Source organism: Leptonychotes weddellii, chromosome 7 (genome assembly GCF_054177405.1).
Source record: "Leptonychotes weddellii isolate Sample4059 chromosome 7, ASM5417740v2, whole genome shotgun sequence".
Classification (NCBI taxonomy): domain Eukaryota; kingdom Metazoa; phylum Chordata; class Mammalia; order Carnivora; family Phocidae; genus Leptonychotes; species Leptonychotes weddellii.
The window spans coordinates 119,833,815-119,852,326 of record NC_138375.1 but is presented as its reverse complement, the minus strand read 5'-3'; the positions used below and the strand labels follow the sequence as shown (position 1 = coordinate 119,852,326).

Sequence of the window (18,512 nt, the reverse complement as noted above, 5' to 3'; positions counted from 1 at the left end):
TGTTACACCCTGGAACATAACACTAAACTCAAATCCGGTGTCAAATCCAAGTCAACAAACCTTGAGATGGCATCTCAGTCATGAGTTAAAATAGCAGAGCTACAACCTTTCTATTGAATACTATACACCCCTCTCTTGAATAGTCAAGAAGCATTTTTAAATTCAGAAATAAAAGAATCAGTCTTGATCTTTCTTCCTCAACTCTCTCTGGAATTTTGTTGAAATTATAGGAACTGGCTATAAGTACTAATGGTATTCAGATAATTTTGTGCAGTGGAAGGTAGAAAGGATTCAAAGAGTTCATTTCATATAAAAGGAGAGAAGTGAAAAAAAACCTGCAAAACTTGTTCCAACTTCCTAAATTAAAATTGTGAGTATAAACTGATATAATCTTATTTCCAAGAGGCACTTCTTTTGCTTTCTAAGGTTATTGCTAGAGCTTAGGCTTCAAAATGGCTTTATAAACAAAATTGTTAGGAACACTCAAATTATTTCTTCACTAAGTCACAATGTAAGATTTTTAGATAATGATATAGTCATGATCTGTAGATTAGTTTATGGAAAGAATGTAATACGAAACAAGTAATGAATGATAGTGGAAAATCTAGCTCTCAGGGCACAAAAAAAGAAAACCTTTCAAGATTTTTTTCTTCCTTTTTTTTTTATTTAGGCAAGGAGTACAGAGAAATTATTTCTACATTGTCTCTTCCAGACTTGCTAGAACCAATCTGTCATTCCCTTAATTTTTCCTACACCATTATTATTATTTTTGTAAAGATATTACTGTTCCCTAGACCACAATGTGTGTTTTTCTAGGAAGCTTTAGACACCTGCCTTACTGAATTACCAAGAGATGTGAATAATATGAAATCCACATGAAGAAACGGAAGTAATTCTTGCATGATTCATTCAAATAAAAAAGATGGTTTCAATCATGGCTACTTTCCTATCTCAAAGCCATACATACCAATACAGTAACGCCCATTTGGAGCCAAGACAAATCCTGGTTTGCAGATGCACTTGAAGCTACCATCTTCATTAATGCACATCCCATTTAAACACATGTTGGTGGTTGTACATTCGTCATGATCTGCAGAAGGAGAGCAGAATGACTTATGCCACTGGCCTTGTGGGAACCAGTTCTCTCTTCTTCCACAAATAGCCACCAATCACATTCCACTACATAAGTGAGCCATGTGCTCATTGATTTTTTTTTTTCTTTCTAATATGAATGCCAACCAAGTGAGAGCAGAGAGGGTGGTGAACGTGAGGGGCCTTTAGCGTAAGGGATATAAAGGAAAAGAATTAAGTAAATGTTGTGCTTAGTTGTTATTAAAACCACATGAGATGTGCTTTACTTTGGTTAGCAAAAATGTTTATATGATTTCGGGGGGTGGGGGGAGTTTCTTCCGTAAGGGAGAATAGAGCAATGATAAACGTCACTGCGAGTGAAATAATCTGGACTTTGATTAGTAGCTGAAATATCATGTGTTGCTGTGTGACTTGAGTATTTCTGTGGTGTACTGGTATCTACTGGTACCAGACATCATAGGACCTCAGGTTTAGAGATTTGATTATCACACATGCCAGACATTTTTATATTCCCCCAGACTGGAGGTCAGGAGGAGACCTTTTCTAACCTGTTGGTGTTGTAATGGCAAAGTGTAAAATCCTGTAGGTGCTAGTAATTACCACAAAGAAAAACTGCTACTTATAATTAAACATATATCACACAGAAAATTTCCAGAAGCAACAAATTATTCACTGTTATACCATTTCCAAACAATTTATCCTTTGACTTTAATAGTCTCGTGTTAAATGCATTTATATTTTACCTAAGTCATCTGAAGAATTCTCACATATGTGTTGTGCAAGCTTTCATGGAAATAGCATATATGGTTCTAAATAAAAATGTATATCCTTTAAAAATCTTTTGCAAGGAAGCAGGAAATTTCCATACCAACACAGTTTTTTCCATCTGTAGTTAATTCAAAGCCGGCATTGCAAATGCACTGGAAACTTCCATCTGTGTTCACGCACCGACCGTTTTTACAAAGAACCCCATTCTGGATGCACTCATCAATATCTGGGACAATGAAGGATGGCCAAATATTATTCTTTTACAATAACCACAGGTAAAAACAATAAGATAATAAATGTGATGTTCAACATCCAGTTTATTTTTTTACATGGAATAACTAAGATCATGTTGCTCCTTTAGCCAAACTTCCACCTCTCACCAGCTTTTTTTTTTTTTTTTTTACAGCCCTGACTTAGAGGAGCTGAAAAGGGAAAGAAAGAGGAAATTGGGCTGGAGTGTGCCGGGAAGCTGGGAGAGGTGGTCAGTGTAGGGGAAAGACTGGTACAGCTGTTTTGGACACAACGGTCGAAGATGTCCAAAGTCAGAGTGAGCTGCTGAGTAAGAATACTGTAACTTCAAACTACCTGGGTTAAGAGCACCATGATGAAGACAGTGGGGTGAGCTTAGCCAAGCAATGAACCACGGATGAATAGGAAATGAAAAAGAAGATAAGCGGAGTCATCTGCAGAAAGAATTGTGCAATGAATCAGCACTGAGAGAGAGCTGGGAGGACGGTGGCCGGGGCGTGTAACAACAAAACTGTGAATCAAGACGAGGCCTGACTTGGTGTTGGAGTATGTGTGAGGTTCAAAGAAAACAGTAGTTGAAAACGACCATAAATCTTAAGCTCCGTTAATCAGAGAGCAGGAAGGCTACTGATGTTAGTTGGAGAAAGGAAGCTGTGATCTAGAGAAGGAAGATAAACCAAATTTTCTGCAAAGCCAGATATCACATTGCCAGGGTTATACACGCAAATAGTGTTTATGCATAAAGGAAGCACGTCTGAGGGGAGTCTAAAATAAATTTGTAGTAGTACAACGGCACTTACTTCATTCCAAGTCTTATTTTAATAAATTTACTTTTAACCTCAACAGCCCGGGTCACTATATTTCATGGAACATTTTCATATGTGAACACAAAAGGCCTTACCAATGCATGCTTGCTTAGTAGGAGTCCTCTGGAATCCAGCATGACATTTACAGTAATAGGATCCAGGTGTGTTAACACAATCTCCATTAGTGCAGGGATTTGATGTGCATTCGTCAACATCTGTGAGTGGCAAAAGAAACCATTACAGACTTCCCTCCATTCCTAGAAATGTTTGTTTAAAGTACATTTAGGCCTCCCAAATTTGAGAGAAGGCCAGTCCGTGGTTAATAGTCTAAAGAGTGGAGTATTTATAAATGAATGAAAATTCCTTTCTTCAAATACAGAGGCCAGTCTAGAGATTTACAAAAATATTGCCTATTGGAAAGTACAAGGGAATTTGCTTTAATCAAGAAGTAATGATTTTTCAATTTGAGAAATGCACAATGATTAAAAGCTCTAAAAAGCCTCCCCCCGCCCTTTTTTTAAGCCAGCACTGGAAAGACATAGCTATGGGTTCTAAAAGGCTCTAACACTTATCTGTAGCAATCTGGGCAACAGCCTCCTCAAAGCCTTGTGCAGTATTGGAAACCCAATGGAAGATGCTTGAAGATAGATATTTATAGATTCATTCTGTCAATTTCATGAGCTTTAAAGGAAGAAACTGACAGACCGTAGAATTTCTTTGTTATTATGTGTTGTCCTCCATTAAATACGTTAACTATATATGCACTGAGGCTTGGCTGTTTGAAGTAACAGAGGATGGGATAGAAATGGAAATTAATTAAAACAAAATCTATTACCTTCAGCAGCCTCAGGTTTCTTTAGGACCTTAAAATGGGAACAGGAATTTTTTTTGCATAAACCAAGTTCAATGCAAATATTAGTTCTGATCCTAAATGTGAGAAACATTACTGTTTTTCATTCAAGTTCTCCTAAGGCTTGATTAAATGCAAGCCCATCGCAGAATTCAGGGACTGCAAGACCAAATGGCAGACTGAACGGTTTGCACTGCTCACAGCCCAGACAAATTGCATGTGCCAGAGTCAAAAAAGTTAAATTCATCTTATCTCAGCAATGCCCACTAAATATAATTTTGAATGCTAGTAAATTAAAAACCTTGCTGGCTGGTGAGGGCATAATGACTTGCCATTTCATATACACGTAGAAACTATTAACATATACAATTTCAGCTAAATTGGAGAGCACAACAATCAAATGAATTCACAGGTTTACCATTTTAATAAACAAACTACTCCTTTCACAGATGTTCTTTAAAAAGGAACTGTAATCTATCAAACTCACAAACCTCATTTATATAAACACTCAGACTAAATGCAATTAAGCCCTCTCTGGCAAAGGAGGGGAACAAAAAAAATCTCATAGCAAATTAAATCAAAACAACAGAGAATAACAGGATTAAATGCTTTTTCAATTCATCCAAGGGCGCCTTCAGCCCATTAAGATTCACTTACATTTAAACTTTCGGTTGATAACATCAATTCTACTGAGCCAAAGGAATGAAGCAAAATGAGAAAAGACAGAGTTTAGAGAGTTAGCAAGCATATAAAGGATACTTAGTGGACTTTCCAATAGGAATTATAACCTTGAGTTTGCAGTGTTGAAGATAGCTTAAATTCTCCTGTGTACCGTAATATCGGTGTTGGAGATGCACCTTTTCAGAAGTTTCATTGTAAAGCTCTTCATTGTAAAACTCAATTCTAGTGAAGAACATGATATCATGCACCCAACCCCCTCTCTTGAGGTCAACTTTCCAGGAAGCCAGGCCACTTTTCAGGGCCTTTTCTTTCTCTGAGAACCTGTTCCCGAGGCCCCTTGGTGCTAGGACAGCTTTGCCAATTATTTCTCCATTACAGCCATAATTCATTTTGATTTCCTTAGCCCCTTAGAGATCATACCAAAGGATCAGTACACAGAAAGATACGCTAGGTCACTTGCTTATTTTTTCTTTGGAAGTGAAAACATTCACTAAAAAACTATCAGTGAGTTTAAAATCCATGACTTTCCAATCCCATCTGTTTTGGGGGATTACTGTAAGATTTTGGCAGTAGACTAATCACAAATGACCACCGCCATGTTCAGAAATGTACATTTCATGGCTCTGGATTCTGAGGTGTCACAGCCTAGTACTTGCAACTTATCACCTTTTGTTTCGCCTTAGGTAGAGAACAGGGATACTTAAACATTACAGTCTGTGTGCTTTGGTTTCTTCCTATGTTTTCACTGGAGACTGAGTATTTTTAAGCAAAATTCACAGGATTTTTAAACTCCTAAAATAAATGAAATTATTGAGAAAGAGGTTGATTATCAAAATGGTTACATTCTCAGATACTATTGGGGTAAGAATAGTATTCTTACAAAATACTACTAATAATAGAAGTAATAATAAAGAATATATAGTATTCGTATAAAATACTTGAAAAGTATTATATATTCTAATTAAGCAAACACTTAATTGGCAAGGGTTCTAAGATTACCTGTGGCCCAAGAGAAACAGGAATTATCTCTTACTATCCCAAAATACAATTATTTGAATTGAGTTAAAACCTATTGCTAACAGGTTGCGTTATACAGACATAAAAGAGTTCCAGAAATACATTTTAGGGTAGAACTCTCAGGAAAAGGAGAGAAAAACGTGGTGAGTAAATGAAACTGTTTTCAGGTCTCAAGAGTACTTCTTACAATAGCAAAATGGACCCGATTTTATTTTCCTTATGTTTGATCCTTTAATAGAGTTATTATTACCTTTACATTATGACAATTTCATAAGTATCTAACACAAGTTCTCAAACAGCAATGGCAATGTGTTATTCCTCAAAACACAGGGCAATGAGTTACCACTCTTATCTCATGCTCCTATAATTTAAAATGCTAGTTAACTTAAATCCTCTTAACTTTTTCTGATATCCCAATTTATTTATAAAGTCAAACTCAAACTGATCAAAAGTTGACACTGCAAAGAGTACTGAATTAAAAATATTAAAAACTGGGTGCCTGGGTGGCTCAGTTGATGAAAGCGACCCACTCTTGGTTTTGGCTCAGGTCAGGATCTCGGGGTCATAGAACTGAGCCCCGCGTTGGGCTCTGGGCTTAGCTTGGGACTCTCTCTCCCTCTCCTTCTATCTCTCCCCCCCACTTGCTCTTTTTCCGTCTCTCTCCCTGCACACCCCTAAAATAAATAAATGAATCTTCAAAAAATATATTAAAACATATTAAAAACTTATTTTCTGAAATACGCCCCAATACTAATCTTTGTCTTTATCAACTACAATGGTTAGAAAGGCAACCGTGCCTGGGTTTTAACTTTGCAGGATAGGGGGGTGAGATCAATCTAGGATGAAATTGTTTCTAACAATGTTTGGGTAAAATACTTAAGTTTGAGATATATTAGCACATTAACTGTACAGACATGCAATCCCAATGCTACATTAGACAGAGTTTATGAAAACAGTTGTAGCAGCTCTTCTCACCTGGGTTTCAGAAAAGTAAGGACCTATTACTACGTTGGGACATTCGCTGTATGTGATTAGCTCACGTCCTTTGCATCTGGAGTTATACTACCTGTGTATCACCCTTGGGAGAATCGAGAAAATAGTTACTGAAATCACTTTCTGCAGGACTTAATTCGTTAAAGGAACCCCTGGTTGAGGAGGCTGGTTGGAAGCCTAAGAAAAAACTTTTGATCCTTAAAGATATTTCATCTTTATACCAATGGTATAAAGTTTTACTAGGTAGAATAAAGTACACCTGGGTGCTAATATGAACTAAATGGTGGCCTTTGGCTAATTTGCAGGAAAGATTAAACTTTTGGCCTGATTTTATTGGTTAGTGAATCATGCAGTAACACATGAATGACAAATATTAATAACAATACAAAGAAAGTCAATCAAATTTCAGTTTGATACACTGTAATTTTGTATATATCTGTAAGAGAAGATATTTTATATATTGTATACTTACAAATCATGTTTTCTGGTAGGAAAGTCAATTTATAATAATAAATGCCATTTATTATTATAAAAATTATAAATATATTAAATAATAAATATACCCATATTTCATGGTGTTCCAAAAAGTACCACCTGGTCAACCACTTAAACAAGCATCCAGTAGTTATCAGCTCAGCCAGGGCTGCTGCATATGGTTATATCCTACATAACCCCAAGGTGTGACATCTATATAGATTACGTGAATGGTCCCTCTATAGTTGTGCAGTGCAAAACCTGTGTAACTGCACATAAGGATCCTGATTTAAGCCTTACTGAATCATTCTCAATTGTATACAGTTTAGAATGATTGGTTTTTCCAAAACATCACTTTTGGCTGACATTTTCCTTCAAAATCACAGTGCCCTTAAAACTTTTCAGTTTACACTGGTAGAATTATGAACTCTCTGTTCCTGGCCTGTCATCTATATAACAGAAGACCTGAGCCCAAATCAGGTGTTGAGGGTTATGCTAATTACGAATCACACACACGATCATTCGCTAAACTACTTCTAAACTAAAACTACTCTCAAGAGATCATCAAAACCCTCTTCGTTATAAAATCCAACAGATTTTTTTGGCCCTCATTATATTTGAGTTTTCTGCCCCATTTCACACTTGCCACTACTTTTCTCTTCAAAGGGTATCCTTGCGTGGCTTTAGCAACATAATACCTTCTGGATTATTTTGCTGTCTCACCAACGCTATTAGTGAATTTTCTTTAGGGGACTACGTTGCTGTGGCATATGGTTTCAGCCACAGTACTACTGTTACCTTTCCACTCTTGCTGTGGTTCAGTGTGGGTGACAGTACTCACCCTCATGGCTCTAACAGCTGCCTCTATGTCACTGATGCCTCGACCTGTAACTCTAGCTCTGAACACTCCTCTTAGGTTTAGACCTTTATAACTCAATGTCCTAGATACCTAACACTCCACATGTCCAAAGTGACTCCTCCCCTATCTCCTCCCAATCTGCACCTTCCTCTGCATGGTGGATACACCACCATATATCCAGGGCTGCTCAGCTAAGAAGGAAGGCAAGAGAGTGGCAGACACAGAAGTCACAATATACAGGACAGGGAAAAGTGGGGGATTCGTGAAGGGGGCTATCTCAGCAGTAGGTTAAAGGAGCATATGGAAGACCATGCACACAGAAGAGACAGCTTGGAAATCAGCTTTGCTTCGGGAGACTTTTTTTAAAATGACATATAGTCTAATTTGTTCCTGTAGTCTAAAAGCTCTGAAAAAAACAAAGAAGGATTAAAGAATCATGAGCTTACCTATGCAATCCCCGTTTGAATCCTGCTTATACCCCATGTTGCATTCACATCGGTAGCTAGACACAGTAGGCATGCAACGCCCATTTAAACAGAGATTAGCGTGGTGCTTACAGATATCTATCGTCTGGTTCAGAATAGCTACAGAAAATCAAAGCACAAGTGTTATTTCAGCATTACAACATGTAGTACTTTTGTTAAAACTGGTTTTTTCCAAAGGATATTTAATAGTCCATTAAGTGTACATATCAAAGGCTCACATTATCTATATTTTATCAAAACCTGAATGTTGAGGATCTAAAAAATATTCCTGAGACACATGGTTGTGACTTGCATTTGTTAAGTGACACATCTGGAAACTTTGCCCATAAAGATGTCTTTTCAAAATTTCAGGAACGTTCTACTGTACGTTTGAATGCTTTCCATTTTTTTTTCCATAACTGTGCTGAATATTCAGATACAGTAAATAGGCTGTATGCCAAAAAGAATAAACATAACACTGTAGGACATCATTAAATATTATTAGCAAGAGCAGCTCTTATAAAAAGAATGAACTTAAATGTCATACACCAATGCCAGTTCTGGCCTGAAGCCCAAGTTACTCAACAAAAAACGGTGAGGAAAAGAAAGCTATTTCATTAAAATATTTGGATAGGCACAGAGCAAGACTTATTCAGTTTATCTCAGTTGAGAAATGGTTCTGGAAAATAATTCAAGGGGTGTAAGAACAGGGCAGCTGCAAACGGCCAAATGAAATACACTGGAACCAAAAACATGCTCTTTAATGGCGTCATCTGGACTGGAGTATGACCATGCTCTCATCTTTATTTTCAAAGAGAACCCGGGTCACTCTTCTTTTCTCCAATTTAGAAAGTTTATGGAACAGAAAAATAATATTTTCCTAAGCATTTTTTACTACTACCTTGTATTTTAGACCCTGAAAGAGGTTTTTACACACACACACACACACACACACACACACACACCTACCTTTTGAAAAAAATGCTAGGTATTATAAAATCATTTAAGGCAGAAAAATAAAGAGTCTACACAAAAAGTGAACACTCACTTAGTCCAGTGATGATGGGCCCCTGTCCCCCGGCGCCTACACCAGCTCCCCCAACTCCAGGAGAAAAGCCATTGCTTCCAGGGATGGGGATGAAGCCTGTCCCTCCTGGGCCATAGCCATTGCCACTTGGGGCAAAGCCATTCCCCCCAGTGCCCCCAGGTCTGGAACCAGCATTCCCTGGAATCCCTCCTATTGGAAGTCCGTCCATGCAAAGTCTGCGATATTCCTCTGGAAGAAAAGAAAGTTCAGTTAAACACAGATGGATGCCCTTCTGCATGATAAAAGCAATCTGTATACTGTAAGAACATTTGAGCTTATCTATATTATTTGATCTGAATAAGTAGGATATTGTCTCTTGATCCAGGTTTCTTTCCAGTGCTAGGAGTACCAGGGAAAAGCATAGATGTTTCAGAAAAAAAATAATGAAAACCTATTTGCCACATTTTAACTGAGTTGCATAACCAAAGACTTGTCTATATGTGCAGTTTGATTTTTATGTCTCCAAGTGCAACTCGTAAAATTCCAGATACAACAACGAATGCAAGAAATTTACTTAAGTGGGCGAAAATGAAAGCTTTCAGTAATTCATTCTGTAGATCTGGTGTTACTTGAAACTTCATCAGCATCGCACTTACACATTTCCCCCATCTCCCTTCTTTGCTTTAAGGGATTAGTATGGCTTCAGAATAATATTTTTTATATATGTGGATCTTAACAGAAGACAGTGTTTAGTTAGCTTTTCAAACTGCACCTAATTTGTCCAAGTATCAAAGTTGAGAGAAAAGAAACAAGATGACAACAATCTACTTATTTCTTCATCTGTTCTCAGAATTAGGACACTAGGGTCGATAGAAATGAAAATTATTTACTTCAAACGACTATTTCAGTACCAATATTACTATTATATATTATTAGTGAGACCATGAGTTTCCAAAATTATATACTATGCACTAATAGTGCTGTTTTTTAAGCTTTATTACTCTATTTTGATGTTTTACACAGCTTAGAGATTTTCAAAGAATGGGCCTTAATCTTTTTCTCCATAATAGTACACATAGATACGTATCTTGAAAAGCAAAGTTCAAAAAGTTTAGTTATTTTCCGAATACTATAATTTAACGTAAAGACAATATAATAAAACATACTACACTGGTGTGCCTTTAGGTGACTGATAAACATTAATCCTAATTTACCATTCATATCACATTAACAAGAGGAGCTACTTCTCATTCATCCTAAAGTAATTTCCTGATATCGCCTCAGTTATATGGTTAGTCAATACAGCAAAGTGAATGAGAGGTATGTATCCTCCTACCCTTTTACTCTTAACATTCAGGTCATTAGAAAAGAGGAGGTCTCTTCAGGGATTGGGATACTAGAAAATAGGGGCACTCCTGAAATAAAATATAAATAAAGTTACTCAAACATACTCAAAGCTCTGAAGTGAAAGGTCAGGAGATTTGGAAACTGAATTGCAAATACTGATGTTCAAAATAGTTTTTAAAAATACTTGCACGAAGACAAGTCCTAATCCGTTTTCGGGAATGCCTCTGATATTAACCAAGTGTACAAAGTCAAAACTGATCCCAAATAAACAATGTCGCCCTGTCCCTCACAAAAACACCACAGTCAGAGTGAGGACGGTGCTAGGAACACACAGATGACTTGATTTCAAGGAAAAGAACGAAGCACACGGGCTGTTACTGCTTTTCCTAACGTTGCCTGCGCCGAGCAGACTAGCAGTCGGCCGCTCACCGGAGCCTCTGACGGGACAGGCCTCGGGAATGGTTCCGACGCCCCAGCAGCGGCTAGGCTCACAGCAGCACTGCACTTTCGTCATTCTGCCTGGCAGCTCTTGCGCGCAGCGGCCATTCACCAGGCCCGAGAAACATGTGCCTGTTCTTTGATCTGAACATGTGGAAATAAAACAGAAGGGATGCCAGAATTATTTCAGGTTCTTGTGTCAATTAGTTTACATACCAGAAGAGGCTAAGTGAAGGGAATTATTCTACTTACCTCTAATCTATCTATGTATTGTCTTAGTCTCTATGACGTTTGTTCATTTCTTTACTTATTTACTGAGCAAACATTCACTGAGCACCTGTTCCAGGCCATATCCCAGGGACACAGGAATGAAAGATGTGAAGCAGGTATGTGCTCCTATTACACTAAGAAGTCAACCCCAGACAGATCCAGAGGAGAACAAGAACCCAATCCCAGCCTAGATTATCCAACCCCCAGGTGACCTGCAGTTGCACAGTATTATTTGCCACTGAGAGCTTATGGTTGTTTGTTACACAGCAATACCTGACTGATACAGTTGCTATTCTAGAAAGGGTGATCACAAACAGCTCCTCTGAGACAGGGACATCTGAGCAGAGACATGCGTGATGTGAGAGCATGAGCCGCTCAGTTATTTCGGGGAAGAGAAGCTCAAAGAAGAAGAAGAGGGTGTAGCCAGAGAAGAGAACACAAAAGGGATAGTGGAAGACTGAGCTCAGGGAGCTATCAAGGGCTGATCATGTACAACCCTGTAGGCCATGAGAGAAGGACTTTTTGGTTTCATGTGGAATGCTGTAAGAATCACTGGATGTTTTCCATTAGAGGAAAAGTAATGGTTTACATTTTTAAGAAGAGCTCTTTGGCTGCTCTTCTCAGCTTTTTGGCTGCTGACAGTAGCGAAGAATACCAGTGAAGTAGTGCAAGAATACCAGTGAAGGTAATCGGCGAGGGATGATGGCGGCTTGGATGAGGGTGGCTTCAGTGACAATGATGAGAGGTACAGCCCAGGGAGTGGGGTATGACAGCAAGAGAGTTCTGGAAATTTCCTAAGTCTTTGACATAGACAGCTGCGATGGGAAGACAAGGGGAAAAGGAGGATTAAGGGACTTAGTACAAGGCTTCTCTTTAAACTGTATTACATTTGGGATGTTGAATATAGGAGCCTGGAACCCAGAGGAATGGTCAGGCTGAAGCTATATACCTGAGAATGACCTGTGTATACAGGCAGTTGTAAGCTGTGAGGCTGGTAAGACATTTTCAAGAAGTAGGAGCAACGGATTATGTCAAATGGTGATGACAAGTCAAGTCAGGTGAGGACCAAGCTGTAACTGTGGGGCCTGGCAGGATGCTACAGCGAGGAGATTTTTTTGTGCATTATCTTGTAGTATTGGGTGTACAGCAGTTAACATGATCAAATAGGACTATAATAAACATCATTCTGCCAGCAGGGTAGAGAATGGATCAAAATGGAAGATAAAGGCTGAAAGACATCATCGGAAGAGAACATAAAATGTAAAGTTGCATAGGGATAAAATATTAATATCATCTATAAGCCCTGTGGGCTTCAACTGAAATTGCCTTTATTGTAAGCAATAAAAAAAAATTGTGGATCTAGTTCATTAAGTATTTTTTAACTTTTATCAAGAAGCTTCAAAGAAGTGTTGTCTATGACTGCAAGAAGAAATAAGTACCACAATAATCAGGAGCTGCATATCAATAATGCAGATGAAACTATTAATTATAAAAAAATCCATTAATAGGTAAAGGCTAATTTTTTATACTAGATACAGAGTTTAAAATAAATGTATTATTGGGCACCTGGGTGGCTCAGGTGGTTAAGCGACTGCCTTCGGCTCAGGTCATGATCCTGGAGTCCCGGGATCGAGTCCCACATCAGGCTCCCTGCTCAGCAGGGAGTCTGCTTCTCCCTCTGACCCTCCTCCCTCTCATGCCCTCTGTCTCTCATTGTCTCTCTCGCAAATAAAAATAAATAAATAAATAAATGTATTATTTTCTCAAATGGTCTGTAGTATACCTTGGGTAGCTTGCAAGTGATTGTTCAATAAAGTGACTTGGCTTTAAGGTACTTCCTGTAAGAATCAGAACACGGTGGCCTTTCACTTCCCAAAAGAAACCTAATATGCCCCAAAGCCGAGTATTAAATTTGAAGCATGCATGCATACTTGAAAGCACCGCAGACATCTCCTAAACTTCACAAGCTGGGCTTGAACAGACTGTCACTGGGAATAAGTTCACAGGTAGGTTTCTGCGTCCAAAAGTGATGCAGGAAAATAATTTTTGGAATATTTATTCCAGGAACCGTGAGTATCATATTCCTAGATTTACTCAGCTGCTACATTCCTCAAGAATAGGATGTAAATTTAGATAAGAAAGTCCTAAACTCTTAATAATCATGGTTACAAAACATACTCGGTTACTACAAAGAATGTATCTCTGTCTTCAAGTCTTCTGCAAGGCAAGGAGGTTGTACAACAAAATTTGAGAAAAAATAAAAGACAAAAGTCAGAAAACAAAAGAACAAAACCACGGCCTTGAAACAGAAGATTTAGGTCTTCCCTCAAAATCTTACAATTTGATTTTGCAACTATACAGAACTCTTCTTCCTCATGGAACAGGGTTAGTGGCAGAATTAAAAAAAAAAACAACAACAATATTTGTTCTGTTTCCAGCAGAACGGTGGGTTAGCTACCCTGAATGTCCCTCCCAATTGGAACATCCGGCATAAAATAAGAAAAAATATTAAAAAAAATATATCAGCCGGCTGGCATGAAAGAAAGGGAAAAACAGTCTCACAATGAAGTGAAAACAGGCATCTTAAGAGGTAAGTGCACAGCTAGGTTTCAGCTTTAGAGCTTCTGCAAAGCTCTGGAGACTTCGAATTTCAGCCCTGATAGTTCCGTATCGTCCAGAGCATAAAAGATAAAACCCCACATTCCCCCTCCCAGCACAAAACTTCATAGGAAACTTCCTCATAAGCCAGGGGTCCCAAAGAACCATATCATTAGTACAAGGCTATAATGTATAGCTGGGAAGCTAAGAGACTTGCCTTTCTCTACACCTGAGGACTCAGTGGAAGTAAACAAATCTCTCTCCTAAGAATCTCCAGGGGCACCTGGGTGGCTCAGTCGGTTAAGCGTCTGCCTTCAGCTCAGGTCATGGACCCAGGGTCCTGGGATCAAGCCCCACATCGAGCTCCCTGCTCAGCGGAGAGCCTGCTCCTCCCTCTCACTCTGCTGCTCCCCCCTGCTTGTGCTCTCTTGCTCTGTCAAATAAATAAGATCTTTAAAAAAAAAAAAAAGAATCTCTAACCGCAGGTTCTTCCTCAAAGAGACAGCTTTGATGTCTCACTTCATAGTAGGTTTGTGGTCTGAAAAACTTCAAAGGAAGAATGGACTACATAGAGGTCCTCAGGTAGGGATACCAAGCAACTGGCAAAAGCCAAAACAGGACAAATGAGGACTTAATATTATGCAGGTCTCAAAGAATTCCCATAGGCAAGTCCCAAGACATAGGAGTAGCTAACAAGAAAATAAATAGCTAAATAAATGAGTAAATAAGGAACACATAAAGAAACAAGGCTCCATGAACAAAAGCAGCTGAATAAACATCAGATATCAGATATAAAATGGTCAAACTGATTCTGACAATTTGTAATTATTTGTAATGACAACTCATTAAATATTAATTATAACTAAATTATATTTAACATGCTTTATTAATTTAATATCTTTCATTAAGACAATTAAAATCTAAAAATATGAATAGGTAAAAAGTGTCCATAAACTATGAAAGAAGAGACTTAAAAAAGTCAGTGAAACTTCTATAAATGAAAACTATCGTAATTGAAATAAAATGTTTAGTGGATATAACAAAGAGTATACTGCACATAGATGAAAAGAGACTTAGTGAGCTCCAAGATATATCTGAATAATTTATCTTCAGTTTCGTTCAGAGAGATGAAGAGATGGAAAATATTTTTTTAAAAAAGGTTAAGAGATACGGAGGTGAGCGTGAGAAGGTAACATACGTCTAGTAAGAGCACTAGAAAGAAGTAATAAGCAGACTGGGGAGAGGCGATATTCAACAGATACTAGCTTAGAACGTTCTAACAATGTTGCAAGACAATCTCAGATCTAGGAAGTCCAACAAATCTAAAGTGGGAAAAATAAAAAGAAATCCACACCTCACCACATCACTGTGGAACAGCAGACCAACAAAGAAAAACTGAGGGGGAAAAAAAAACAAAACAAAGAAAAACTGAGGAAGTTACAAATGGCTAGAAAGAGAGACAGATTACCTGCTAAGGAATATTTAAACCAATCACTGGCTTCTTAATACCTTAACTAATGGATACTAAAACACATGGAATACTGTAACTTCTGTACACTATGATAAAATAGCTGTCAAACTAAAATTCTTTATCCCAAGAAACCATCTTTCCAAAGGGAAAATAAAGGTGATTTTCAGGAACACACACAAAAAAGAAAGAATTTTCTACCAAAAGATTCTTGCTAAAGGAAATTTTAGAACAGGTTCTTCTTCTTCTTTTTTTTAAGTGGGCTCCATGCCAGATGCAGAGCCCAATACAGAACTTGAACTCATGACCCTGAGATCAAGACCTGAGCTAAAATCAAGAGTGGACACCTAACTGACTGAGCCACCTAGATGCCCCTTAGAAAAGGTTCTTCGGGCAAAAGGAAGATGATTCCAAATTGAAGGTTTGAAATATATGAAGGAATAATGAGGAAAAATAGTTAGATATATGGGTAAATATAAACAAGCACCAAAATATTACACAGTAATAATAATGATTAATTGGTTGCAAATACAGAGTGGCAACTGGCTAGAATTTTTAAAAGTTGGGAGGGGGAGATCAAAGTGTGACAATTCTAAAATTCTTTTATTGTTTAGATATGGGTAAAATAAAGACTAATTTTAGACTTTAAGCTACACATGCATCTTAAAATACTAGGATGAACACTAAAACCACAGAAGTAAATAATTTCTAAACAACAAGTTAAAAAAAATGGAGTGTGGGGAAGGAGAGAAAACCAATAAATAAAAAAAGAGAGCAAAAAAGAGGAAAAAAGTAACAAAGAAAAAAACAGGAAGCACAAAGAAGATAATCAAAATGCAAACATACTGGTTGCTATAATAAATACAAATGGATTTAAATCTCAATGTAAAAGACAAAGATTTTCAAACTATGACAAAAAAATTTTAAAAATTTAGATTTAGGTTGTTTAGAGGAGATAACATTTACAACTTAAGAAGAAAAATTGAGAGGAAAAAATACACAGCAGGCATATATTTAAACCTCTGATGCCTAAACAACCTAAATCTAAATTTTTTTCATTACTAAATACCCATTTGCTTTTCCATTATGCCATTTTCAAATATACTGAATTATCATTCTGTGTGGATCGAAAAAGCATCTTTGTATGTCAAAGAGGGGTCTTCAAATTCAATAAATATAAATAATTATTATTTGACACAGTTTGGAAATCTGATCAGTCCTAAGATATGTATTGGAGGAAACATGTCATTTGTGAGAGGGTGGAAGAGCAGAAAGAGAGTGGATTAGAAAATAAATCATAACTTTTTTCATAAATTCTTCAATTAGTTTCTTCTAATAACATCAGGGAGGCAGGCAATCTTCCTTTCAATCCTGTGTGTCAAAAACATACTAGGATAAGCTACAGATCAATTTGATGCATCATAGTGTAAGGTCTCCCCAAAAATACATTTCAACGCAAACCAGGGGCTGTTTCCTTTGCATATCAGAAATTGCATGGTCCTCAGAAAGCACTGTGTTGAAAACATGTCACATGGAAGAATATCTGGAATAAAAAAAGGGGCACCCAAAAGAAGTAAGAGCTGTCTAGGCACACCATCCCTTGAAATAGGGAATTATTAGGGGCAAAGGCAGATGAGGCATATTTATGACACAACAAGGACAAATCCTTCTGATGCCTGGTGTACGTTTAACTGCAGGCCTGATACGCCAGAAGTAATGCAAACAAGTCTATTTTTCTAACAATCTATCACCCTCACTACACTCCTGAACAAAGTTTACATGAAGTCTCATTTAAAGCCCCACTATGGAAGAGGAAGCAATTCATCTTCTCTGATTAAAATTATAAATCTATACAAACTGAGGGTTGCTGGAGTGGAGGGGGCTGGGAGGGATGGGGTGGTTGGGTGATGGACACTGGGGAGGGTATGTGCTATGGTGAGTGCTGTGAATTGTGTAAGACTGACGAATCACAGACCTGTACCCCTGAAACAAATAATACATTATATGTTAATTAAAAAAACAGAAAAATAAATAAAATAAAATATAAATCTATCTTGAAGCAAAATAATGGCACTCTTATCAGAGTGTTTTCATGGCTTGACATTTACTCTAAGCTTGATTTGAGAACTAATGGTTAATTAGATGATGTGATGAAAACCTTGTAAAAGCTGGGGATTGTACCTCAAAATAAATAGACCTCCTGTTGAATGAGTGTTGCTCATTAAAAATGAAGGATTCATCCAGAAAACACTGATAAGGTTAGCTCAGTTTAGAATATTAGTGATCCTAGGTGTTGGGTAAATAGCAGCCATTGTCTCAGGCTTCATCCCCTGATCCTGGAGGACTGCACCTGCCTCTTTGATGGTCTGGAGCCAACCTGGGTTCCCCTTGATTAATTCTGCAGATTCTTGCGATTTCTCAAATACTTCCATGTAGGGTTTCATTGAAAGTTTCCATTACACAAGACTAACTAGAACTAGGAACAATGAAAGGAACAGAAGTACTGTGGCTCCTAGGTTTACTGCATCCTTTAAAATAGTGAAGTGTTTCTTCCTTACTAACTTTTTCTTTCTAGGATCTTCCTTTTTTTTTTTTAATTTTATTTTATTATGTTACATTAGTCACCATACATCATTAGTTTTTGATGTGGTGATCCACAATTCATTGTTTTCATATAACACCCAGTGCTCCATGCAGTATGTGCCCTCCTTAATACCCACCACCGGGCTAACCCATCCCCCACCCCCGTCCCCTCTAAAACCCTCAGTTTGTTTCTCAGAGTCCATAGTCTCTCATAGTTCCTCTCCCTCCAATTTCCCCCTCTTCATTTTTCCCTTCCTTCTCCTAATGTCCTCCATGCTATTCCTTATGTTCCACAAATAAGTGAAACCATATGATAATTCACTTTTTCTGCTTGACTTATTTCACTTAGCATAATCTCCTCCAGTCCCATCCATGTTGATGTAAAAGTTGGGTATTCATCCTTTCTGATGGCTGAGTCATATTCCACTGTATATATGGACTACATCTTCTATATCCATTCGTCTGTTGAAGGGCATCTCGGCTCTTTCCACAGTTGGGCTATTGCGGACATTGCTGCTATGAACCTTG

General features: G+C 37.7%; 1 protein-coding gene across 1 annotated transcript in view; it reads right to left on the bottom strand.

Annotated features, from left to right (window-relative positions):
• The window catches only part of FBN2 (fibrillin 2), a 200,796-nt gene that overhangs the window by 101,366 nt on the left and 80,918 nt on the right, over positions 1 to 18,512 (bottom strand). The window contains exons 8-13 of the mRNA XM_081825620.1: positions 11,057 to 11,209; positions 9,302 to 9,529; positions 8,236 to 8,373; positions 3,011 to 3,130; positions 1,961 to 2,086; positions 968 to 1,090 (exon numbers count right to left, since the gene is read on the bottom strand). Coding sequence (XP_081681746.1) covers positions 968 to 1,090; positions 1,961 to 2,086; positions 3,011 to 3,130; positions 8,236 to 8,373; positions 9,302 to 9,529; positions 11,057 to 11,209 — 888 coding nt within the window. The remainder of the gene's footprint in view (positions 1 to 967; positions 1,091 to 1,960; positions 2,087 to 3,010; positions 3,131 to 8,235; positions 8,374 to 9,301; positions 9,530 to 11,056; positions 11,210 to 18,512) is intronic.